This window comes from Dunckerocampus dactyliophorus, chromosome 11 (assembly GCF_027744805.1).
Source record: "Dunckerocampus dactyliophorus isolate RoL2022-P2 chromosome 11, RoL_Ddac_1.1, whole genome shotgun sequence".
Taxonomy (NCBI): Eukaryota; Metazoa; Chordata; class Actinopteri; order Syngnathiformes; family Syngnathidae; genus Dunckerocampus; species Dunckerocampus dactyliophorus.
Genome location: NC_072829.1, coordinates 24,765,302 through 24,790,438, shown reverse-complemented (window position 1 = coordinate 24,790,438; position 25,137 = coordinate 24,765,302). Strand labels below are relative to the sequence as shown.

At 39.4% G+C, this 25,137-nt stretch overlaps 2 protein-coding genes across 4 annotated transcripts in view; both read left to right on the top strand.

The window, feature by feature from the left end:
- sh3rf2 (SH3 domain containing ring finger 2) overlaps positions 1–2,479 on the top strand; it is a 32,549-nt gene extending 30,070 nt beyond the window's left edge. For all 3 annotated transcript variants that reach the window (XM_054791548.1, XM_054791547.1, XM_054791550.1), the window contains 2 exons: positions 321–625; positions 706–2,479. In XM_054791548.1, the coding sequence (XP_054647523.1) occupies positions 321–625; positions 706–886 (486 nt within the window). In that variant the 3' untranslated portion in view covers positions 887–2,479. The remainder of the gene's footprint in view (positions 1–320; positions 626–705) is intronic.
- Positions 2,480–4,336: 1,857 nt separating this feature from the next.
- kif3a (kinesin family member 3A) lies at positions 4,337–17,822 on the top strand. Its single transcript, XM_054791551.1, has 17 exons — positions 4,337–4,490; positions 4,901–5,174; positions 7,291–7,435; positions 8,203–8,287; positions 8,507–8,612; positions 8,798–8,937; positions 9,260–9,457; positions 9,558–9,732; positions 9,849–9,947; positions 11,123–11,279; positions 11,808–11,988; positions 12,160–12,270; positions 12,581–12,706; positions 12,869–12,922; positions 13,234–13,302; positions 13,411–13,541; positions 15,909–17,822. Exons 1-17 carry the CDS (start codon positions 4,485–4,487, stop codon positions 15,955–15,957), a joined length of 2,106 nt encoding a protein of 701 aa, XP_054647526.1. The 5' UTR covers positions 4,337–4,484; the 3' UTR covers positions 15,958–17,822.
- The last annotated feature ends 7,315 nt before the right edge of the window (positions 17,823–25,137 follow it).

The window sequence follows — 25,137 nt, the reverse complement described above, 5'->3', positions numbered from 1 at the left end:
GCCCCGTCGCTGTCATGTCACCAGAAGCGAGCAATTGTGTACTGACGCCGAAAAGCCAACATAACGTCTGAAAACTTCCACTGGCATGAATCCCGGTCGACATTCTCCTGATATTTTTTTGTCTTATACTCCAAAGCAGTGGTGTCCAAAGTGCGGCCCTGTTTTTTAATGGCCCTCAGCACTCCATTTTACCTCAAATATTTCAAGACACAGTTAAACAGCAAATCAGTTCTACACAATTTCTCGGTGATCCATTAATCAAATGTGTCTGTCACTAAGTAAAACTATGCTAAATAATTAAATGTTGTCAATGTTTCCAGCCTGCCAAGTCGGTGCGCTTCCTCACAGATGAAGATCCCCCGCTTCCACGGCTTCGGACCTCCTCGTGGTCTTCCGGAAGCCAGGTTCCCTCCAATTTCGCACCAGCGCCACCTCCACTTGAAGTATGGGCCCCATCCCTGACCTTGGGAAGAGACGGACCCGGCATCATTCTCAAAGATGGAAAAGCTCCAGCTCTCAGGAAAGGCATGGAAACGGTACTCTCAGATCTCAACTCTAACCCGCAAAAGACAATGTCACCCCAGTCATCGCTGTCAGCCGTGTCAGCTCAGTTCAGCCCCACCAGGTACTTGGAGCCTTTCTTGATTGTTGTGTGACTTGATGCACATGAAGGATAACCATGTTTTGCTTCTCATTTCTTCTCAGACACAGAGTGACCACGACACATCTGGCCCAGATGGACGCTGAGCTCAGTCTGCTTCAAGGAGAGCTGGTCCTGGTCCACAGACCACGACCTGATGGCCGGGTTCTGGTTACTCAGGAGAGCAGCGGACAGACAGGCCTTTTTCACAGTAGTATTCTTCATGGTCTGGAGAAACTCAGTTGACTCTTAATGGAAATAATATAGTTTATATTTTCTGTCAGTTGAAACTACCAAATGAGATTTCCATGAAGGATTTAGTTTTTGCCCTGTGTTCATATTAAAAGGATAGCGATATATTTTGTGTTTTTCAGTGTATGAGCATGTGCTGTATGTCTCACGTGTACTGAGAATTTGCACAAAAACCCACCAAATGGCTGTTCCCCTGTTATTACCCACGTTACATGCAGTACATTGGTGAGTGCCTTTTGTCAAAACTCACACAGAGAATATATTATATAAAGTGAAATCTCTATACTTCTTCTGTGACAATAAACGGTATCTAAGACAACAATTGCATGTATTGCTTGCTTAATGGTCCTGTATTATGCAAAACTAAGTAATTACTGTGTGTAATAACAGTAATGTATGTCGCTAGAACCTGTTAATGATCACCAAACGTGAGGAAAATCCATCATTTGTGATTGTAATGTTAAATTTACGCCAATTTTGCCTCAGTTTGGGTGCATTCTCCGGTTAGTGTACTATATGGTGCGCGTGTTCTTGTTAGTACACTGCGTGAATCCATCTGCATTCTTAATGTATTTTTTTAATTAGGAAACGTCCTTCCTTGTTGGCATCCTATTAGCTAGTGAACAAAATGGCAACCGGAAGTTAGGTCGCTCGTCTATGATGTCATCCGCGGTTGGCTCTCAAAAATGTTGACACAAAACACGTTTTTGTAGTTTTTTAATTACGGTATAGTTTTACATGCACAAAAGAATTTTAAATACATATAAATGACAAACGAAATGCATGAGTGAACATTCAAGGTTACTTTTACTTTCATTGAAGACGTGACTGTTCGCAAAGACACCGTGTGGCAGCGAGACTCCACATGGACACCATCTACCTGTTTTGTCATGAGTTATTTCTTGACTTCAATAGTGTTTCTCACCTTCTTTATCTTCTAAATGCTAGCATTTGCAACTTTCTTTGGCTCCATTTTGGGTTACAGTATCATGTCAAAACAGGAGTGTGGTGGTGGTTCATCTCGCTGCCAGATCGTCTCTTTGGGGACAGCACGTCAAGAATGACATTGTCGATGAAGGAAAAAGTAACCTGAAATGTTCATGTACCCCTTTCATTCACCATTCATATGTTTTTTTTATATGCATTTTGAATTGTATTCTGCATGTCAAACTATAATTGTAAACCTACAAAAACATGTATTTGTGTTAATGTTTGTTTGGTTTTTTTGAACGGATGAATTGGTCATGGTCTAATTTGATTTGAACATGTATACAAGTTACACTTGAGTACATCACACAATACAGTTCAAAGCTCCACATGTCCAAGGAGTAGGAAGAAACAAAGCGTATGTAATCCTACCCCTCATCCGTATCCCATCAGTTGCAGTTCATTTGTTCACCTCCTGTTTTCCACATGTAGACTTTGCTAATTGTGAATACATAGGAAAGTAATAAGGCATATAACAATGTAGTGCAATGACAGTCGCAGTCTCTACTTACTGCAAATAAATTACATAGCAGACTTGATGATAAAGAGATAGTAACTGAATAAAGGGTTAATAGTGGACAGAAACAGTATGAGTGAGTGCAGCCAATGTACTCACTAATGGTCAGTGTAAGACTGATTAGACTGCATTGTATATTAAGTATATTGTGTGTTTCTTCCTTGTACTTTGTAAACACCAACTGCTTGTGCTGTTTTTTAAAATCACTCATTTTAGTGCATTGTTTGAGTTCCTTGCTCAATCTGTTCCATAATTTGATTCCACTTATTGAAATGCTGAAGGTATTTAGCGTTGTCCGTGCATATAATAAGTGTTTTAAGTTTATTTTTGTCCCCAAGGTCAAATTTCAACTCTTTTGTTGAGAAGAACTGTTTCAGTTTTTCAGGTAAGAGGTTATTATTTATAGAGCCCCGCGACCCTAATGAGGATGAAGCGGTATAGAAAATGGATGGATGGATGGAGGTTATTATTTGCTTTATGCATAATCTTAGCTGTGGGATGAGACTCAGCACCTCCAAATCCGAGGCCATGGTTCTCAGTCGGAAAAGGGTGGATTGCTCCCTCCGGGTTGGGAATGAGGTCCTGCCCCAGGTGGAGGAGTTCAAGTATCTCGGGGTCTTGTTCACGAGTAAGGGAAGGTTGGAGCATGTGATTTTTGGTCCAGAACAAATTTGGCTTTATTCAGTATTAAGGTGTTTCTTGCCACTTTATGTTGTACTGTATATTTTTAATGTGAGATTCCCAGTTCGCATTCTCATCTATTATGACCCCGAATTGGATTTACATTATTTCTTATGGGAAAATTTAATTTGGTTAACATTTGATTCAGCTAGAGTCAGACCTTCTGGAACGAATGAATGACGTTAACCAAGGTTCTATAGCATCTACTACTGTATATTGGACAAGCGTTACGGTGTATATGTAAAAAGTGGAGTAAGTCCGCAATAGCACTAATTGGAGCCACACACTGTGGACAAACACAGCTTATCATCATTAACGCTACACGCACACAAAACTTGTCCCTATAAAATTTGTACCCATGCCAGTTTTGCGCATGCGCTAAAATCAGCGGTACATATTTTATGATGATAGTTTTATGAATTTGTACACTAACCCTAACTAACCACTAGGCATAGAAGTAATAACCAAATTTTGTACCTATTTGGTATTGGTCAAGCGCGCATCGGTGCGCATGCGCCAATACCAAATAGGTGCAAATTTCACAATGTCTGTTTTTTATGCTACACCGGCTCCCTAAAAGCACTTTTAAACTGTTTAAATTCCAGCATCAAGGATAGCTTTTGGACAAAACACGATTGTGATTATTTTAAGTTGTTGAAAAATACAACAATTACATGAAAACATTTATAGCCTGATGTCAATCAAGCCATCAGATTAAAACTGCAGTAGAAATGACTAATAGGGTTGCACAACGTGGCAACTCGTGTCACTGGAATTAAAGAATGAATTTTTGAGTTCAACTGTAATAATAGATTTGGAAACTATAACAGTCGTTTGTATGCAAACAGGTGCTTTGAGGAAAACGGCGTGTGATTAGTCGCCAAGTGGTTGCCATGGTGATGGCTGATAACACGCACCAAGGCTCGTCGTCATCCTTTGAACGATTCCCGTGTAAAATTATTCGGGACACCGATTGCCCTAAAAATAAAAATCTATTTCAAGCTGTTTGAATGTATTTCAAGCTGTTTGACTTTTCCGTTCGAAAATCCTGGATACATTTAACACTAAGATTAGATGAAGCAGGTGAAGGTTCGTCACAAACCTTTCGTTTACGGCACAATTGATTGAAGACTTGAAAAAGAAATCGGGTTAATTCCATGTTAAATATAAAGCTGCCCGTTTTATCTAAATGTAATAAAATGGCAGCTCAATTTACAGTAAGAACGACACTGCCCGGGTGACGCATGCGCAGAATGTCACAGCCAAGCTACTGAACGTGAGGCTGATGTTATGGATTCTACAATGGCCTTTAAATTCTTTGAATAACCACTCTAATGTCCAACGAACGCCGCCTTACGAATATCAGCCATTGTACATATACTCTAATTACACCCCTGCTGTCTTACGATGCCGGTAAGTCTTTACGGTCCGTTTATATTATGTGTTTTGTTCGCCAAGGGTTCCTCCCTACAATACCGATGATGTGATGCTAACCGGTTAGCTTGGTTAGCATATGGAAATTGTACACAGCGTTACGTGTTAACGTTTACGACAAATTTAACATATATTAAAGAAGGTATATAGACAAACGTCGTTGACTAGTGCTATCAGTAATGGTTGCATCTCGTCACTGTTAGCAACCAAAGGCGAATAACAGCAGATAATGCTAATTAATAACCAAACCGGAGTCCACTTGCTACCTGTTCGATTGTATTTATTATTAAAAATACCGGTGCTCGATCCACAACATTCCAGCATACACGTAAAATGGAGTGTACTGTGTGTTTTTAGCTGTCACCAATGACTCATCCCATATTTTCCAGAGCAATAAGCTTGACAAGCCGGAGGTGAGTGATAACGTCAAGGTGGTGGTGCGATGTCGTCCCCTGAACCAGAAAGAGAGGGCCATGGGCCACAAGCAGGCCGTCATGGTGGACGAGATCCGCGGCACCATCACCGTCAACAAACTGGAGACCATCCAGGAGCCCCCCAAAACATTCACCTTTGACACGGTGTTTGGGCCAGACAGCAAACAGCTGGATGTCTACAACCTCACAGCCAGACCCATCGTTGACTCGGTGCTAGCTGGATACAATGGTATTATGGGATGTTGTTTGCTGGTTTTCTTATATACACTCCAGACTATAGACATGGAAAATGCTGCAATCACATTTATGCTCAAAGATATTTAAAAAAACAACTGCATGAGATAAATGATGCAAGTTCACTGAACAAACCAGAGCCTACCAGGCTGATTCCACTTTATTTTAAGGTATGAGAATTTTTCAGTTGTGGTTTCTATGTTCTGGTCTCATTCCGATACTAACACTAGCTGCATAAATTGGCAGGTGTTTAAATGACGACAAAGAAAAATGTACCTTTTCATTGTGCCTCTTCAAAAGTCAACCAGCTTTCCTCAGCCTGACAAACCTTTCGTGTTGTTCTACATGTTCATGTAGTTCGTATATTCGTGTAGTTCATGCACGTTTGTGGGTATTTTTGGCACTTGCTAAATTTTTCTTTTGCGTTGTTTTTTGATCCTGCAACATTTGTGTGATTGCAGCATTGAAAATTTGCAGCATTTTCCCATCGCCTCTTGTTTTATGGTGTAGAGCTGTATGTAAAATTTTCCCTTTGCAAACATTGTAATGCTCAGTTTCATTTAACAATATGCTTATTGTTGTGATAGTTTGCATAAATTGTCCATAGTTGGCATAATTGTCATAGTGTGAATGGTTGTTTGTTTATAGCAGGGGTGTCCTAAGTGCGGCCCTGGGGCCATTTGTAGCATGTGGCTGTTTTTTATTGGCCTGTGGCACATTCTAAAAATGCAATTTGACCAGAAAACTTAAAATAAAAAAACAGGAGCAAAAATGGGAAAAATTTGCAATTAAAATATAACCTCATTTTAATAGCATTAAGTTGAAATGTTAAAGAATTTTTTTTTGTAAAAAGTCGAAATATGACAAAGAAAACAATAAAGTTGGAATTTTAGGTTGTGAAAAAGGTTTTAATGTTAAAAGAATTAAGTCAAAATATTATGGGAATAAAGTCATAATTATAAGAAAAAAGTTTAAATAGTGAAATAATTTAAAAATCAGCAAAAATAGAAAAAACTGCTTGTAATTTTACATGAACAAATTCAAAGTATGCGTTAAAAATCGTATACTAATGGGGAAAAAAAGTGCAATTTTATGAGAATAAATGCATACAATTATGAGGAAAATTGTCATTTTAGTAGCATAGAGTTAAAAGAGAAAAAATAAGTAAACAACAAAATAAAGTAACTTTTGGAAAGTTCAGTTGGGGGGAAAAGGTTATATTATGGGAATAAAGTCATAATATTACAAAAATAAAATTATTTTATAAAGATTATTTAAAAAGAAAGTGGAAATATTTGGAAATAATTTTTTTTAATGGGATAAAAAGCCCTATGTTGATAATATACAGTATATAACTTCTTAGCATTTCTACATGTGCTACAAAAATATCAAAGTAGCCCTCGTTGAAAAACGTTTGATCACCCTGGTCTATATGTACCCTGTGTTTGCCTGGTGACCAGTCCAGGGTGTACCCTGCCTCTCACCCAAAGTCAGCTGGTATAGGCTGCAGCTCACTTGTGACCCTAATGAGGACAAGCAGTATAGAAAATGGATGTGTAGATAGTCTGCAGTGGTGTACCGACATTATAAACATCCATCAGTGTGATGTAGCTCAGTAGACCAGGATGGACTAAACAAGCCTGGGGTTTCCTCTGGGTCCTCCTAGGGGAGCTGGCCAAAGACAGGGAAGTTCTTGCTTCGATTGCTCTGGATGAGCAGAGAAAGATCAGGGTGGAGTAATTTTGCTGAGAAAAATGTTGGTCAATTTTTTTGTTGCCCGAGTGACGTTGGTGTGAATGGAACAGACCAGGAAGTTGTCTATGGCTGGACAAATAGACACAAATAGGTTGCACCACAATTGGTGTTTACTTTTATCAGCAATTTGTCTTAGCTGGGGGTCTGCGTTTTGCTATGTGCCATTCTAGTTACATTATCTTTCAAAAGGCAGAATTGCTATTGGATGCAGCTCTTGGATTATAAATTAGGCACAGACTTTATTGTGTATTGTTATGTTATTGTTATTGTATGTTATGTATGATTGTTTTGTCATTATATTCTGCCATCCTTATTGACACGTTCTTTTTCTTTTTGCACTATGCTGTCCATTTCAGGCACCATTTTTGCTTATGGACAAACTGGCACTGGGAAGACCTTCACCATGGAAGGTGTTCGAGCAGTGCCAGAGCTACGAGGGATAATCCCCAACTCTTTTGCCCATATTTTTGGTCACATTGCTAAAGCAGAGGGAGACACCAGGTAAGAACATATACAGTGCAGACTCTATTGTGGTTTTTCAGAAATGAATTAATGACTGCTGTTTTGTGGTTGAATATGGCCTGTTAGTGAAAAAAAACGTATTTAAGCGAATTGAACTTATTATAATTGGCCTATATTAAGAATTTCAAGTATAAAAATGACCAAATGAACTAACATAAAATTGAATCCTACTTCACGTGAAATTTAGTTATCACGGTCGGGTCTGGAACCAATTAACCGCGATCAACAAGGGACGGCTGCATTTCACAAAAGTGAGTCCACCACATTTCAGCAAGCATTTTTATCACAGTGTCTGAAGGGAAGCGATTGTAGAAATGAAACTTGGATATACTGTAGAGTAGTCTGTGTGCTGCTTGTATGGATTTACTAACCACTGAAAATGGCTTCACATACTGCCATTATTGTCTAGCTGGCAACATAAGTGATTATGTTGAAAATGTTGATAGGGCTGCATGAGTGCTTCCAGCGCTGGTGTCATTGGGAGGCACATCAATTCCAACATGTAATGTGACATTCTGAAGCAGAGCAGAGTGTTTTTTCCGAGTTTCATTTCTAAAGTATTGTCCCTTGAAAAGATATAATAACATGGTTGCTGTAATGTGTGAGTTGTACTCATATGTGAGATTGAGCACAAGTAACAGCACATCATCTAATATGGTTATCAGTAAGTGACTGCTAGAATGAGTCTTGTTCACGTTTTAGTAACAAATGTTTGTCACATATAATTAAATGACGCACTTTCACAGGTTTTTGGTTCATGTTTCATACCTGGAGATTTACAATGAAGAAGTGCGAGACTTGTTGGCCAAGGACCAAACGCAGAGACTGGAGGTATGGATTAAATATTTCTCACTTGTGTTATTTTTTTTCAATAAATAATACTGAAATAAGGATAAGCGGCATAGAGTGGCTCTCCTGTTAGATGAGTTTGAACCATTTTCTGAAGTGTGATAACAAGCAAAAGTCAGCCAGTGCATGAAATGAATAATTGTTTGCCATGATAAAGTTCTATATATTTTTAATAAAGTGGGGGCTTTTTTTCCATCGTAGGTCAAAGAAAGACCAGATGTTGGTGTGTATATCAAAGACCTCTCAGGCTATGTGGCTAACAATGCTGACGACATGGACAGGATTATGACTCTGGGCAACAAAAACCGTAAGAAGACACCCACATGCAAACATTGTTTGCAACTTCACTCAAAAAGAAAGAGGCTTTAGTAGTTTAATAAGCTTGTACTTTTGTAATCCGCACACAGTAGCTGGATTGTGTTTAATAGTTTGAACTAGTGTAGCTCCATGGGGGTTTAAATGACACGTGATGTTTTTTTTCTCACTGATTAGGGTCTGTTGGTGCCACCAACATGAATGAGCATAGCTCCCGATCTCACGCCATCTTCACCATCACCATCGAGTGCAGCGAGAAGGGTGTGGATGGAAACCAGCATGTGCGCATGGGCAAACTTCATCTGGTGGATCTTGCGGTATGTAGCAAGACATTTATGAGTCAAAAACAAAGAAATGCACGCATTTTTCCCTCACGCTGCAGTCAAAAAAATACATTTGCATTCATAGACGACCGTGTACATGCCACAGCTAGAGGTGGTTCTATATCCCCCAACCATTTTTGGGAGTAGAAATAAGGATAAGTGAAGTAGAGTGGCATGATATTTTTGTATACGCAGTGAATCGGGGTTATCAATATCATACTAGAATAATCCACTATCACACACTTAGAACTGGACTTTTAACTGACGCTTCACTCTGTCTACCCAAACCAAAACTGTTTTTGTCTGACCCTCACAGGGTTCCGAGAGACAAGGTAAAACCGGGGCCACAGGCCAACGTCTGAAGGAAGCAACAAAGATCAATCTCTCACTCTCAACCCTGGGTAACGTCATCTCCGCTCTGGTGGATGGCAAGAGCACTCATGTGCCCTACAGGAACTCCAAACTGACGCGTCTGCTCCAGGATTCACTAGGGGGGAATTCCAAGACTTTGATGGTAAGTTTCATAGTTTGAAATGTTGGCAGCATACACACAAGTTGTTTGAATTGGTGAGATTTGTCGCACACTGACCCGTTTTGCTTTTACCACCAACTAGTGTGCAAACATAGGCCCTGCAGACTACAACTACGACGAGACCATCAGTACACTGCGCTATGCTAACAGGGCTAAAAACATCAAGAACAAAGCCAGAATCAACGAAGACCCCAAGGAAGCATTACTGCGAAAATTTCAGAAGGAGATTGAGGAGCTGAGGAAGAAACTTGAGGAAGGTAATGACACTCTTACCCCCCGCCTCCCGTTCAGCCGAGCAGAAAATTACAGTCACATTTATTATTTTGTGAGTCTGCAGCTTGTGACCTTATACTGTTGCATGATGCCATCCTAGGTGAGGAGATCTCTGGCTCGGAGGGCAGCGGGTCGGATGAGCTGGATGAGGGTGATGATGATGGAGGGGAAGCCGGACAAGGACGCAGGAGACGAAGAGGTAACATTTGCAGCGACTTATTGATAAGGATCCTGTGGCTCCTTCTGAGGGGATTTTTTTTAACATATCCCTTCAGTCGGTGAAACTGACTGCTGCACACCTTTTTTCTATGCTTGTTGAGGTCCACAGTCATAATGGCCGATTAATTACTGGTACTGTAATGGGAAGGAGTTTTATCAGAAGGATTTTCTTTCTGTCTAGTCTGCAACTTGAGATAGGTTTGTGTTTACTTACTAAAAATGCCTCAGAATGTTTGTAAAGGAAGGCTGCATCCACTGTAAAGATCTAATCGGTTCATTATGGTTAAATTATACAGGGTGTCAATATACAGTATATGAATATAAATGTGAATACATCCGCATATTGCTTGTAAGTAACGGGTCTTTATTAGTCCACAGTCTCCCCACGCTGGCAGTGGTCTGTGCTCTAGTTTTACACTTGTTTTGATGATAGATTCCATTTCTTTATTTCTTTATTTTTTATTGTCATGTGGATCACAGTGTTGACGTCTTAAAATCCCTTCAGCTCACGCCGTAGCGAGGCTTTACTCCTCTGCTTCTTCTTATGACCTTCACCTTCATCATGTTTCATGAATCTAAGTGTGTTAAGTATGTTGCCTGTCGTATTTTCACCATCGCCTGTCTGTTGCTTCCCTATTATGATAGAAATGATCTTTTGCTTGCCTTTGGTGTTTCATCCTAACAATTGCTATGTACTTTGTGTCTCTTTCTCCTCCTGGTGCCATTGCATCTTTGCTACACCTTTTCCCTCAAGGAGAAAGAGGTCGGTGTAAGAATATACATGATCCTACTGTCCTGTAACAAAGGTTTTGCTATTTCCGCAACACTTTTAGATCTGGTGCATAGTTGTTGATTGATTAGCAACTCAGTAACCTTCTTGTCTGTCCAAGTGTGATTTCTTTTAGTGTCAGAATCCATCTTCATAACTATTGTGCCATTAAAGCTCATTCATTTCATTTCATTTACAGCATACCAAGAATAATTAATTATATTCAATTTTATTTAATTATATTTTAATTATAACAAAGTCGGATTCATTCTAATTAACCAAATACATTCATAGCGTAGACAAACTAACCTACACAATTTATCGGTTGGGGAAAGGGCATCACAAATGCATATTGATTTATAGCACCGTTTTTGTCTTATCTTCAGGAAAGAAGAAGCTTTCCCCAGAAAAGATGGTGGAAATGCAGGCCAAGATTGAAGAGGAACGAAAGGCTTTGGAGGCCAAGCTGGACATGGAGGAGGAGGAGAGGAACAAGGCAAAGGCAGAGTTGGAGAAGAGGGAGAAAGATCTTCTCAAAGCTCAGTGAGTCCATCAGAAGAACGCAATTCTGAATTTAATTTCAATTCATTGTACCCTCGCAGCATTCAGTGGATTTTCATAAAACAGGTCACACGTTTTGAACCTGTAATAGCCCTTGTGATCTCAACATAGGCTGACAATTTCACCCTCTTCCATTTTACTGAGGTGATGCATTTCTGAAACTGTAATTTACACTACTGATGAAACGTTGTTGTCTACAACCACGCATTTCTAATTGTATCCCACCTTAGAAATCACAGTTGTCTTTCCCTTTAATGTAAGATATTTAAGACGTTTTATTTGAAACATTTCCACAATTTGGGTGTGCATGTCATTGAGAGTTGATGGTGGGTCCTGCAGCCAAGCCAATTGAGAACTACTATTTTAATGAACCTTATATACAGCATAATAAACTATTTCAAGATGCCTGGATACATTGTAGTGATCCGAAAACATGAAGTTAGATTTTAAAATTCTGTTTTAAAGTGTGATGAATCATGTTTCACACTCCCGACTGTCATCCACCTTTAGGCAGGAGCACCATCTTCTGCGTGAGAAATTGTCAGCCTTGGAGAAGAAGGTGATTGTCGGGGGCGTAGATCTCCTGGCGAAGGCTGAGGAGCAAGAGAAGCTCCTGGAGGAGTCCAACAATGAGTTAGAAGAACGCCGCCGTAGAGCAGAGCGGCTTCGAAAGGAGCTGGAGGAGAAAGAGGTAAACATACGGCGCTGTTATTCATGTGTTGATGAGGATTTTATCTTTTTAAACTTCCTTATTAAAATGATGTATTGCAATAAACAAATAATATTATAATAATAAACATGTACCCACTGTATCATTGCACATGTAGATATTTGAGATAATATCTCTTGTGTCTGAAAATAGCAAGAGCGGCTGGACATTGAGGAGAAGTACACGAGCCTTCAGGAGGAGGCCCAAGGGAAGACCAAGAAACTGAAGAAAGTGTGGACCATGCTAATGGCCGCCAAATCAGAAGTAAGTAACGCTGCAATTTCCGTACTACTGAGGGCACCGGAATATGAGTTGCATCCACGAAATAAAAGAGAAAAAAGGATTTGTACATATAAACCACAGGTGTCCACATTGTAACATGGGACATTTGGTACACAGAAAGATTTTTTTTTTTTTTTTTTTACTTTTAATTAAGTAAATGCTTTTTAGCCCCTTAACAAACAAACAAAAGCATGTGAAATCATAACCTCCTGAGATGGTTGTTGGTGTGAAGTGCAGGGTGAAAAATGTTATTTTCTGTGCTTCACACTTTATAGAGTTGTATTGTTTGTAGTTGGCAGATCTGCAACAAGAACATCATAGAGAGATTGAAGGCCTCCTGGAGAACATCCGCCAGCTGAGCCGAGAGCTACGACTCCAAATGCTGATCATAGACAACTTTATTCCTCAGGATTACCAGGTGGGTGTTCACCAGAGTGAACACTTATGTTAGTATTTATCAATGTACTTAATTACACGTGCTCAGACAAGCAATTAGTGCATTTAGTTAGCTAAATGTCAAGTGAAGAGAAGTTTTGATGCATGCGTGTCTAACTTTTTACATTTCTTTTTTTTTATGTAGGAAATGATTGAGAATTTTGTGCACTGGAATGAAGGCATCGGCGAATGGCAGCTGGTGAGCTGTTATTTTTATCCATTTTAATATGAAACATACACTCACCTGGTACTACTACAGACACTATTGTGGGTATGGTTTACCTGTGCAGTGGTGTACAACTGCATTGCCTGTTTGCAGTTTGCCTGTTTTGCCTGTTTCTTAGGCAAAATATGAGAAACCATTCTCAGTATGATGTAATTCACTTCTCCACCAACATATATTGTTGCAGATTGCAGTTACTGGTTTGTATCTCATTGGATTCAGTTTGTGCAATGGCACCATTAAGTATATGCTATGGTCAGGTTCATTTGTATCCTTGTTTCTGTCAGAAATGTGTCGCTTTCACTGGCAACAATATGAGAAAACAGACCCCTGCTCCAGGCAAAAAAGAAAAAGATGTAAGTTTTCTCCTCTCCTTGTCTAAATGTTATTGACGCATGTACCTATTATTTTTTTATCTTGGCACTAAGGTTTGTCCTTTTTCTGTGTTGCTCTGCCTTGTGCAGCCATTTGAGGTGGACCTGTCCTATGTGTATCTGGCCTACACAGAAGAGAGCATGCAACAGTCCCTGATGAAACTAGAGAGGCCTAAAACCTCTAAGAGTAGCAAGAGCGGCCGTCCCAAGACTGGTCGGAGGTAACCACCACACAGACCACACTATATGGCAAAAATGGTCATCAGTGTTTTTAGTACAGTCATCCCTCACCACTGCGCGCTTTGAATTTCGCGGCTTCACTCTGTCACTCTGTTTTTCAAAAATATCAAATTATATATCTTGTATATATATATATATATTATATTTATATTTATATATACAGTATACTGTAAACACGAGATTGACAAGCGAATCAGTGCGGCGTCTGCAGTGAGGCGGACTCTACATTGGCCCATTGTGGTGAAGAGAGAGCTAAGCTGAAAGGCAAAGCTCTCAATTTTCCGGTCGATCTACGTTCCTACCCTCACCTATGGTCATGAGCTTTGAGTAGTGACAAGATCGCGGGTACAAGCGGCCAAAATTAGTTTTCTCCGTAGGGTGGCTGGGCTCGCCCTTAGAGATAAGGTGAGAAGCACTGTCATCCGGGAGAGACTACGAGTAGAACCGCTAGTCCTCCGCATTGAGAGGAGCCAGATGAGGTGGCTTGCGCATCTCGTCAGGATGCCTCCCGGACGCCTCCCTGGGGCGGTGTTCAGGGCAAGTCCAACCGGTAGAAGACACGTTGGAGAGACTACGTCTCCCAACTGGCCTGGGAACGCCTCGGTATCCCCCGGAAGTAGCTGGATGAAGTGTCCGTGGAGTGGAAAATCTGGGCCTCCCTGCTTAGGCTGCTGCCCCTGCGATCCGATGTCGGATAAGCAGTAGAAGATGGATGGATGGATGGATATATATTGTATATATTAATAAATCATGCTGATTTGTGATTAAATACGAATAATTTTTTAAATATGTATATTTTTTGCCTAAATTAAGCATTTTCAAGCATAACAATGGCTAAATGAACTAAAACAGTGGTCCCCAACCTTTTATGACCCACGGACCGGCTTGTGTTCCCACAAATCTCCCGCGGACCGGGGGTGGTGTCGTACATTATAGCGATCTAATTTATCTTATTTATTATGTATTGTGTAAAACTAAGACATGAATAACATCAAATTAAAAGCACAAAATGAATGCCGACCCACCATCCACCAGTTCAAGTTCCAGCCAAGTTTTTGCAGAGAGATTATTACATGGCTGTTTGACGTGTGTGGTAGGAGGCGGTGCGCTAACATGAATTAACTTGAGACAAATGTGCACATTAGCACTCAATAAGTCATCAAAACTTAAGATTCAAGATTCAAGAGTTTTATTGTCATATGCATAGTAAAACAGGCAGTTATACTATGCAATGAACTTTATGCATTCCCACATAGTATCAGCATTTGAGACCAAATATGAGGTGAAAGAAAAATGCTAAAAATACATTAGTAGTCTATCTCTGTGGCGAGAGAAAGTTGGCACACGCACAATGGACATGCGTCAAGTGAGACGGATGTAACAGAGAGAATCCGGCCACTTTTCAAAATAAAACATTAAAAAAATGAAATAATGGAAATTATTTTTTCTTTCTGTACGGCCCGGGGGTTGGGGACCACTGAACTAAAATACAAATAAAAAGCATTTAGATGGACGCATTCTACACTTGGTGTCAGTAATGTTACTTTAATGTTCAGCGAGACACACAAACACCAGACTTGATTGCCGGAAAAACAGGCTTATATTTCAGGTTTGAATGATCTCACAAGAGGCACAGTAATCCCTAACATTGGTTACTGTTGTGGCCGCAACTTACAGCAAGCTAAAACTCAACTCTGAACCTCAGGCGTCATTTCCTGTCTGCTCCACCAGAACACATTTACAGTGACACACACAAGCACAGATCTTATTTATGTCTTAAATGGCTTATTAAAGCAAAAATAAATAAAATACACAAATGCATACACACGTGTAAAAAGTTGGCAAATATTGACTAACGTAAGAATAATTTGACCTCTTGTGAAAGCATTGTTCTTTTCATGTAAGTAGCCATTTGTCCTTCAAGTCGTGTATAAAACTTCCCTGGTCTCTCTGATGTCAAAATAATGTCGTGCGACTGCATGCCAGAGTGATTTGTTGCTGTAGCGTATCATGAGCTGCTCCCGTGCTGCTCAGATTGGATGAGAGGAGCCAATTGCAAATAGGGTTTTCTGCTCACAAGCTGAAACCTGATTCTGTGCAATGTCATACATGCTCTTGCATGGTGTCATTATGGTCCAGTAATCATTTCATAGCCTCACAGCGTTATAGCTGGCAGCCAAAAACTGTTGGGTGCAATGAAGTCAGTGGGCCTTGTGTGGTTGCACATTCAGTGAAAGTTGATGCAAAAGGTGTATGTGCTGTTACCGCGATATACACTCTCCTATTCTGAGAAAGAGCCTTCCTGATACAGCTGTGCTAACACTTATCATGCACTTGTCCCCTCACAGGAAAAGATCAGCAAAAGCAGATGCTGCCATCGAATCCCCTCTGCAGTAAAGACATCACAGAGTCAAGAGAAGGAGCCACTCCACAAGGAGTCAATTCTGCGGATGATCTGAGTACACTGTATAGCTGACACGGTTTTAAATGTGAAGCAGCTGTTGTTAGGAGTATTATACTGTAGTTATTAGGATCCCCAGCCTCACATATAGCTTTGAAAGACATGTCAGCAGCAGCCGTCTGTCTATTAAGCTCTGTTACGTTAGTGCCTCTGGCAGAAAGTCAGTCTGAATTATCCACATCATGGCGATAGTTGTTTTTTTTTTACACTCATTGGATCGTCATTACGGTCAAGGTTTGAAGCAACTGTCATACAAGTATAAAGTTACGTCAACGCTTACTGTACAATACAACTAAAATAAAGTAAAACTACTCACTTTGAAGACACCTCATAGACATAAGATGAATGATACTGTCACCTGCTGGAGTAAAAAAGAAGTACAGTCGTCCCTCACCGTGTTGCAGTTCAAACGGCGCTCTCTGGCTCTTGCGGTTTTTCCAAATTAATAATTGTTTGCTGTTTTGTGGTTGACTATGGCCCAGTATTAGTCAAAAAACATTGAAAGACAACATATATGTAGTATTCTGGTCACTAGGCGTCCCTAGTAACACAAAACATTGATGAGACATGACCTTACATTACATTACCTTAACACTGCATGGAGTCAGCCGGGGCATGTCCGACATAAGAAGTTTTTGACTTGTTATGCTTGTCTGCACATAAGAGTTGCGCAATATGGCGTAAACAAAGAATAATAGGAGTTTAAAGGTGACTATAGGGGTGTTATTTCATGTCTGCAAGGCTCTAATAATGGTGGAAAAACATATTTAGAAAGTCATAAACTGTTTTTTTATGCCCTAACTATAAAAATATTCCATTTAATAATATTGAATCTTACTTCACGGGAATTCACTTATCACAGTGGGGTCTGGAGCCACTTAACCGCGATAAACGAGGGACGAGTGTAGTGTGTGTGTATTTAGTGATACCTAATCAATTGCATTGCTCTTATTGTGCTGAGCAGCGAGACCATCTCTATCGCAGTGTCGATTTCAGGTTCTATGGCCATCATCACACTTCTCCTCTGTGTCATCTGGCAACCTTCTGTGGCGGTATCAAAAAAGTATAAGCACTTGGAAGTTGATCAGTGTTTATATGTAGCAAGTCACACAAGATGTGCTGACTTATGTGACATTGATGCATGATTATGGTTTGAACCCATCATTTTCAAAGAAAAATATTGGTCGAACTCTTGGGTCCACTGCATGGTTTCTGTTTAGATGTTATTTTTTAAAAAAACAACTCAAAATATAGTAAAATAAAATATTAGTTTGTTGAACAAACTTCCTCAAAGCTCAATATTGCCATGACAGCAGTGAAGATATGAAAATCTAAAAGCGGATCTCTTGTTCTGATAGTTCTAATGGTGAATACAGTACAGAAGTCAACGGCTGTACCGATTGACACTAAATGCAGTGATTCTTGTTGATGTAGAACTCACTTTTTGGAGATTAAGGCAAATGTTTCTACTCTGAAAAGAAATGATGTCGTAAGTAAGTGAAAGTGCGCTTTCTACTATTTCATGTAGGCCAGAAGCAAAGGGGCATGCATGCCGGCCACTTCTTCTTAGTGCCACTTTTTCTTTTGAAATGCTACCGCTATGCTATTGGAAATGCACCATATTTACTGTATGCCTTAGTGTAATGCACTTGTATGAGGCTCTGTGAAGGTCATTTCTTTTTACACACGCGTTTCATAGTGGAGGCAAACCGGCTTTTATTTTATATCCTGATGTATGTCAAATGTTTACGTTCACCCTGGATGTTTTATTTATTAAATTATTTTACACACGTTTACCTCACATTCTTCTCTTGTTTTTATTTTTATTTTATTGATGTCAGGTTGACTTATCCATATGAAAATGCCACATGCAGCAAAGTCATAACAAGATTGCACAAAATATTGGCAATATTAATCAATATGATTTTTTTAAAGCCAAGTAATAAATTCTATTTGGGGGGGGGGCATTAGCAGGCTGTGAGACATTGTAGAATTAAAATGTACCAAAAAAAACCCAAAAAACAGCACAAATGGGGAAAAAAAATAGAGCACAGTGCACAACGACAAAAGACAAAAAGCTGAAACGTTGACGCTACTAATCAGTAATAACACAAAGCTTTGTCTTTAAATCAGGGGTGTCAGACTTTTTCCAGCGAGGGCCACATCCTGAAAAATGAAAGAATGCAAGGTTCATTTTGATATATTTTGTCAAGATATACTAAGAAGTTATATATATTTCAAGACAAAAACTGCATCTCAGCTTTGTGATATACTGTAGGTAAAAAAAAAAAAGCCTATTAGTATGAACTTGGCTCTTTGCTCTTTTTTTCCATTTTTGCTGTTTTTTCACACACATTCATACCCATGAAGAATTTAGAGTCGCCAATTAACCTAACCTCTTACGTTATTCTTGTAAAATTGCGTCTTTTTCTTGTTATATTACAACTTTTTTCTCATAACATTTTGACTTTATTTTTTGTAAAATTACTTTACATTTTTGCTGGTTTTTTTTTTTATTGTATTTTTAGAATGTGCGGCGAGCCAATAAAAAAACGGCCGCGGGTCGCAAATGGCCCCCGGGCAGCACTTTGGAGATCCCTGTTTTAAATACTGTATGAATCCTTTTGATTTTTCAGTATGCATCCCTCGGTGGAAAAAGTTTGGACACCCCTGTAGTACAGCATGCTGTTCATTTAATGAAGGCAGCACGATCCACAAACAAACAACACGTGGGGTAAGTCACTGTTGAAATCGTCCACTGTTGATGGGGGTGTCATACAACTTCATGTCAAAAAATCCAAACTATCCCTTTAAAAACGTGGTTCATGCTGGAAACCCCTCCAATGTAGCTGAATTACAACAATTCTGCAAAGATGGGTGAGCCATCCACGGCGCTGTAAGAGACTCATTGCAAGTTAACGCAAACGCTTGATTGCAGTCGTTGCTGCCAAGGGTGGCCCAACCAGTTATTAGGTTTAGGGGACAATCACTTATTCACACGGGGCCATGTAGGTTTGGATTTGTTTTCTCCCTTAATAATGAAAAGTTTCATTTAAAAATTGCATTTTGTGTTCAGTTATGTTGTCATTGGCTCATATTGAAATGTGTTTGATTATCTGAAACATTTAAGTGTGACAAACATGCAAAAAATAAGAAATCAGGAAGGGGGCAAACACTTTCATAACACTGTATCTTTTATTCCAGTCTGATGTTGGCATCCTTCCGTTTGAATGGCTTGATATTGAGCTTTGCTTTTTTTGTCCACTCACGATGGCTATGGTTTAAGTCTGCATATTAATTTAATACCAAACGGAAGGGGAAACTTTAACAACCACGATAAAGCAGTATCCAAAGTAAAAAAATACATACAACCAACGATAAAGCCTAATTTTTGGGGGAATTCCCACTCACAGTGACAAGTTGCGGGAAGTGGAACACCAATATAAATGGAATCTTCAAGGTTAAACAGTCTTAATGCACAAAATAATCATCAAACTTACTTATTTGTTCATATAATACGCACAGAGCAATGAACAACTTGAAGCTCTGTCTCCTTTCTTCTCTGTTCCCCTTGCGCCGTGAGGCGTTCAGGCGCTTAGTAATTGTGACTGTTGGGCGTTTTTTTCATTTTTTTTCACGTACCCCATATTACAATTGAGGTGCCCCTGGGGGTACGCGTACCCCACTTTGGGAACCTAGGTGCTCGACAATATCAGCATACCTGATTTCGACAAGAAAGCCAACCATCTCTACTTCTGGACAAAAATGTTCTAACACTGTGAGAAATGAAGTAGCAAAAAACTTTGACGTAATTTATTTTCGGCATAAATATGAACACTTTAACAATAACTAACAAAATAAATATGGCATCTTACTATTAATAGAAATAATTTATCCATATGAAAAGACATCATTTGCATCAGTGACGAAGGTGCAGTTGTGCAGCTTTTGCAATGTCAAGCAGCAATTTGTGTAGAAGATATTTTCTGTTCTCGCTCAGGTGACACTCCTCAACTCCTTTCTGAAACCAAATCAAATGAACACATGGATGAGTTTAAAGAAGAATGAAAGTCTGCGGTATGTTGTGAAAATACCGTAATAATTACCGCCTTGTTGTATTGTTTCAAGAGCCGTCTGAGTTCGAATAGTTTGCCAACATGTGTCATATTTTTCAGGGCCTGCTGAGCCTCGCAGAAGAAATGTTCCTGTAAGGACCAGACCACTGTTAATGAACTCAATGGACATCTTCATGTGGCAATTTGGCAAACCTACGCCGCTCGTCTTGGTTGCTGGCCTTTGCACCATTATGCCCTGCAACTTTACAGACCACAAGGTCAGCATCATTTCAAAAAACAGAGTAACAATGTCGTGGTTGGTTGGTACTTACTGGTAAATGAGATGCATTCTTGGCTTTGTCATGGATTTCTCTCAGCAGAAAGTCATCGGAAAGCACGAGGGCTGCTGCAAAGACGGCCACGAGAAGCAGCGTTGCGTCAATTCTGAGGTTCTTCATGACTAGGAAAGTGAGCTCGAGCCAACGCCGTAGAATGACCCTCACTTTCAAATGTCTGCCTCTTATATCGTCAACAAGTGCAGCCATACCCACTCAATGCAGAGATATCATTAGAGGAAGACACCTTATAAGGACTTGATATCCGTGGAACATCTAACTCAACATCAAAATGTTGGTGCGCTACCCTGTTATCTGTTACTAGAGGAATAGCCTGATAAACTATCAAATAACGCCCATAGGGCATCATAAAGTCTCTTAAATCCTTGGGCTTTTTTCCCCTAAAAAGGCCTGAGTTTGTAAACAATATAACAAAATATGAATAAAACAATACCAACAAGTTAACAATACAACACAACTAAAACAAAATAAACATTGTGGTAATGTGAAAATAAACACATACCAGTAGAATAAATAGAAGAAAAATGAAAAATATCAATCTCATCATGCTACTATCGATCAAATACTGATACTGCCCTTGGTATCGATGCTACCGATATTTGGATTGATCCTCCCTTCCTGTAGAGTACAGTCGTCCCTCGTTACTTTGAGGTTCGAACACGTGTCCTCACTCTATCGCGTTTTTAAAAAAAATGAAAGAAATAAAAAATAATCGCTCAAAAAATATTGAAAGACAAGTCATATGTAGTATTCTAGTCACTCGGTGTCAGTAATGTTACGCTGAAGAGACATTACCTTAGATTACATTACCTTAACACTTCCTATCGGACATAATAGCGTGAAAAAAAGTTGTCCTCCCATTCCGTGTGGAAGTGGTACGTTTTTGGCTTCTTTTAGTCCTCTTCCCCACTCTGTTTGAAAGACTTTCTTAAGTTTGCAATAAATAAAATGGCTAACTAGTTAGCTCGATAACATGCTATGCTTAAAGGGGACCTATTATACAAATTTTCTGGCCTTTGTATTGAATTGTGGACTTCTATAGAGCAGCCACACACGATAACCCACACAGAAAGCATTCTAGATCTTCCAGACTCTGCACCGCTTCCTGCAGTGTTTCCTGCCTCCCGCCCAAACGGCATGTGTAATTTCCTCCAGGTACGTCTCCCGTAGAGCCCACTCAGCTGTGATTGGTCACACTCCCAAGCGCTCCCAGAGGACTTTAAAACAGCTGCCGAACCCCTTTTGTCCGATTACTTCCACAAAATAAACAGGACACTGATAAATTGTTACTTACAGCTTGCTCTTCTGACTCTTCAACACGACCAAGTAACGTTGGAAAGGTGTCGGACTTCAGCAACAATTTGGAGGATAGTCCAGCTTCGTATTGGCACATGTTCACAAAACAGTCCCGTATTTTTCTCTTGCTGGCCGGGAATCAGCAACTCCAAGCACTTTTGCCTGGTGCCTGCCTCTTTAGGCACACCCCAACAAACATTTCCTGGGAGCCATTGCTCGACATGCTAACACTGTGAACAGAGCGAAGCCAAGCGGGGGTGCTCACGAGGCCAACATAAGGAAGTCCGGGTTGCATTGACGTCAATGGAACTCCATGTTTAAAAAAAAAAACTCTGTAAAACACAGCGTGCAGAGCCGTCCAAAACCGCTTTCAGGGCTCACTTCCAAACACGCAAACCTCCTTATCTGACGCGTTGGCATCATTTAACACGAGAATACAACATTGTAAAAACATTTACAGGTCAGAAAAGAGGAAAAGCACAGTAGGTCCCCTTTAAAGTGTCGGCCGTCTCTTGTGTCCCTGCAGTGATCCCGTAGCCTGCACATTAGCAATGTGTTGTAAACAAAGAGTGTAAAGATGACTACAGTGGTGTTATTCATGTCTACCGCCCTTTAATAATGATGAAAACCATATTTATAAAGTCATAAACAGGTTTTCTATGCTCTAACTATGAAAATATTCAATTTCTTAATATTGAATACTACTTTGCGAAATTCACTTATCGTGGTCGTGTCTGGAACCAATTAGCCGCGATAAACGAGGGACGACTGTACCTCCATTTGTCTCAAAAGTACAGCGGTACCTCGGTTTTCATCATTAATTTGTTTTAAAGGGTTTGACAAAAACTAAAACGTACAAAAGCTCAGGACATTTTTCCGTTAGAAAAACATCAAAAGCCAATAAATCTGTTCCAGCCAAAAATACATTTTATAGAGAATTATTTTAGTTTTCCATGCAAAAAACAATGTGAAATAATTCGAAACGATGATTTGACGGAACGTACTGTTGATGCGGACTTTCCTGCTGGCACATGGAACTTCCGTTGGCCTCATGTCGGCTTATTTAGCAATCGCTCTCAGTTAAAAATGCCAGTGAGTCAGCAACACGTAGGGTGCTTTGTGTGGGCACTTCATTTTGCGGAACGATACAGTACAGGCAAAGGGACTCGTTTGTCACATGCAATATTGTACAAAAACTGAGACTGTGTACCAAAACATATGGTGACATTTTTGGACGAAAACTGAATCATGTGAAAACAGGGGCGCATGAAAACCGAGGTTTGACTGTATTTGGAGTCCGTGGACTTCACCAAATTTTGTATTTCCTCCCTGGAAAACCTCCATTTGTTGCTTGTTTGAGGGTCTTGCTGCCTTCACTTGTGTTCATAAATGAAAGGCATGCTCTGTGGTCGGCAATAGGCGTCCACTGCCAGTAATAAATGACCTGACAGATTGTTTTAATATCTTTTGTACCTGTACCTTTTTGTATTCAGCCTTACTTTGGTTGGATTGTTTCGTATTACTTTGATGTTTTTAGGTCACTCCAATAAGATGTGACATATCCTACACCCGGAAGAAGAAACAGCCTAATTGTCATAATAAAAATGATACTATGAGGACTACAATTAGCACGAATTATGAGATGGTTGGTTCACACATTTATTGTTCAGTAATAACAATACGAATTGAGAATAACAGAATGGCAAAAACAGCTCATTTGCAGTTTATCATGCCATGTTGTTTATTGTGCTCAATGAATCCCCCTGCATCTGCCACTCATCAAATGCGTCTCATATAGCGTAGACTTTGTATTCGCGTTCAAGAGATGTTTTCACAGTATGTTCAGCACTGTTTTGTGGCATTTGTGTGAAGATAGTATACATATGCAGTATTTGTCAGAAGGTATACGGCTAACATCATGTGGTATGCTTTGAAACCCAAACTGCTCTTTTCTTTCCCCATGGAACGTGACCAATGTATTGCCTGTCTTGATTTTAAACCTTCATTTCCATTGTTGTATTAAAAAAAATCATAAAACATCTATCATTGTCCAAATACTTATTATACACATTATTTATACGATAGAAAAACACAACATAGCATTTATTATTCTTCTTGCAGTTTTTTTATTTTTTATTCAGCATCATTTGGTTTCCTATCTTATTCATTGACACCTGACACCTCACACCAGATTAGACAGGTTGATAAAATTGTGTAACAGTGAGCCAGCGTTCAGCAAGTGCACATTTTGAGTAATCAAACTTTCCCGGCATGAGGTAGAGGAAAATGACAGACCAAACTTTGCTTTTTTGGTAACATCACTCTTTCAAAATCTGTGTCAGAGACAAGAACACTAAAGACATGTTAAATATTCAAAATACTTGCAAATACAGCCAAAGAGGAAGATTGGATTCGATTCAGACGTGCCTTCATTCCTTTTAATTGCACTGAAGTGCTGTTAAGATGAAGGACACACGTTCATAAAAACTGTTTTTTTTTTTTTTTTTAAGTTAAAGTGCATATTACTGTTTTAGTCTTAATTCACATGCTTAAAACGTAATCTATCATGATCATTTCGACCGCTGACACTTTGTCTAGCTCAGGAAATAGGAGAATTTTCTCATATTCACCCTTAGTAGCTATTAAATGATAAACATTAATATTTAAATTGTTTTGGGGGGGTTCTGTAAACATGGCTATGTAACTAGCAACTTAAACTGGCAGATTTCAGACCCTAAATTACATACTCACATTTAGTAAAAATGAGTGCTTTTTTAAAAATCAGATTAATCATGGGTTTCAAATGAATTAATCATGATTAATCAACATTTGAAATGATGTCTGAAATATGCCTATTTAAACTGTTTTATTGAAAAAAAGATAAATGGATTACATATATTTGAATGTATTAACAGCTTCAAATGAACTGAAAATTTCAATCAAGCTCAAAGATACCACACGTCTGAAAAAATCTATTTACCTAACACTAGTTTCTTTAATAGTAGCAGAACACTTGAATCACACCTTAACCGTGTTATTATGAGCAATGAGGGGTTGCGTTCAAATACACCACGCCATTTAAGTGGAATTCACATTTTGACTGTATTTTCTGGGATTTCCGAGTATACTTAAATGCAGCAAATTGTACTTCCGAATTTCGAGTTACAAAGTGAGTGATAAGAATATCCACTTATCGTTTTCCTTTGTCTTTCTGTTTAATTAGACACATAATAAAGATGTTCTTGTGATGTTCGCAGTGTCCCTGAATGCATCTCGCGGTCGCGTGGCGACAATGAGGAAGTGTTGTTCCGACGACGAAGGGACAAAAGACGCGTTTGTGAGTTGGAAATACATATATGTTGTTGGAATTGCATCGCTGTTGATGTGTTCACGTTAGATTAAAGCTATA

What these genes read in the sequence shown, in the direction of transcription:
- kif3a (XM_054791551.1), top strand. An exon ending in GGTGCTAGCTGGATACAATG is followed by an intron (nt 5,175 to 7,290) that starts GTATTATGGGAT and finishes TGTCCATTTCAG; the next exon opens with GCACCATTTTTGCTTATGGA. An exon ending in CGTCCCAAGACTGGTCGGAG is followed by an intron (nt 13,542 to 15,908) that starts GTAACCACCACA and finishes GTCCCCTCACAG; the next exon opens with GAAAAGATCAGCAAAAGCAG.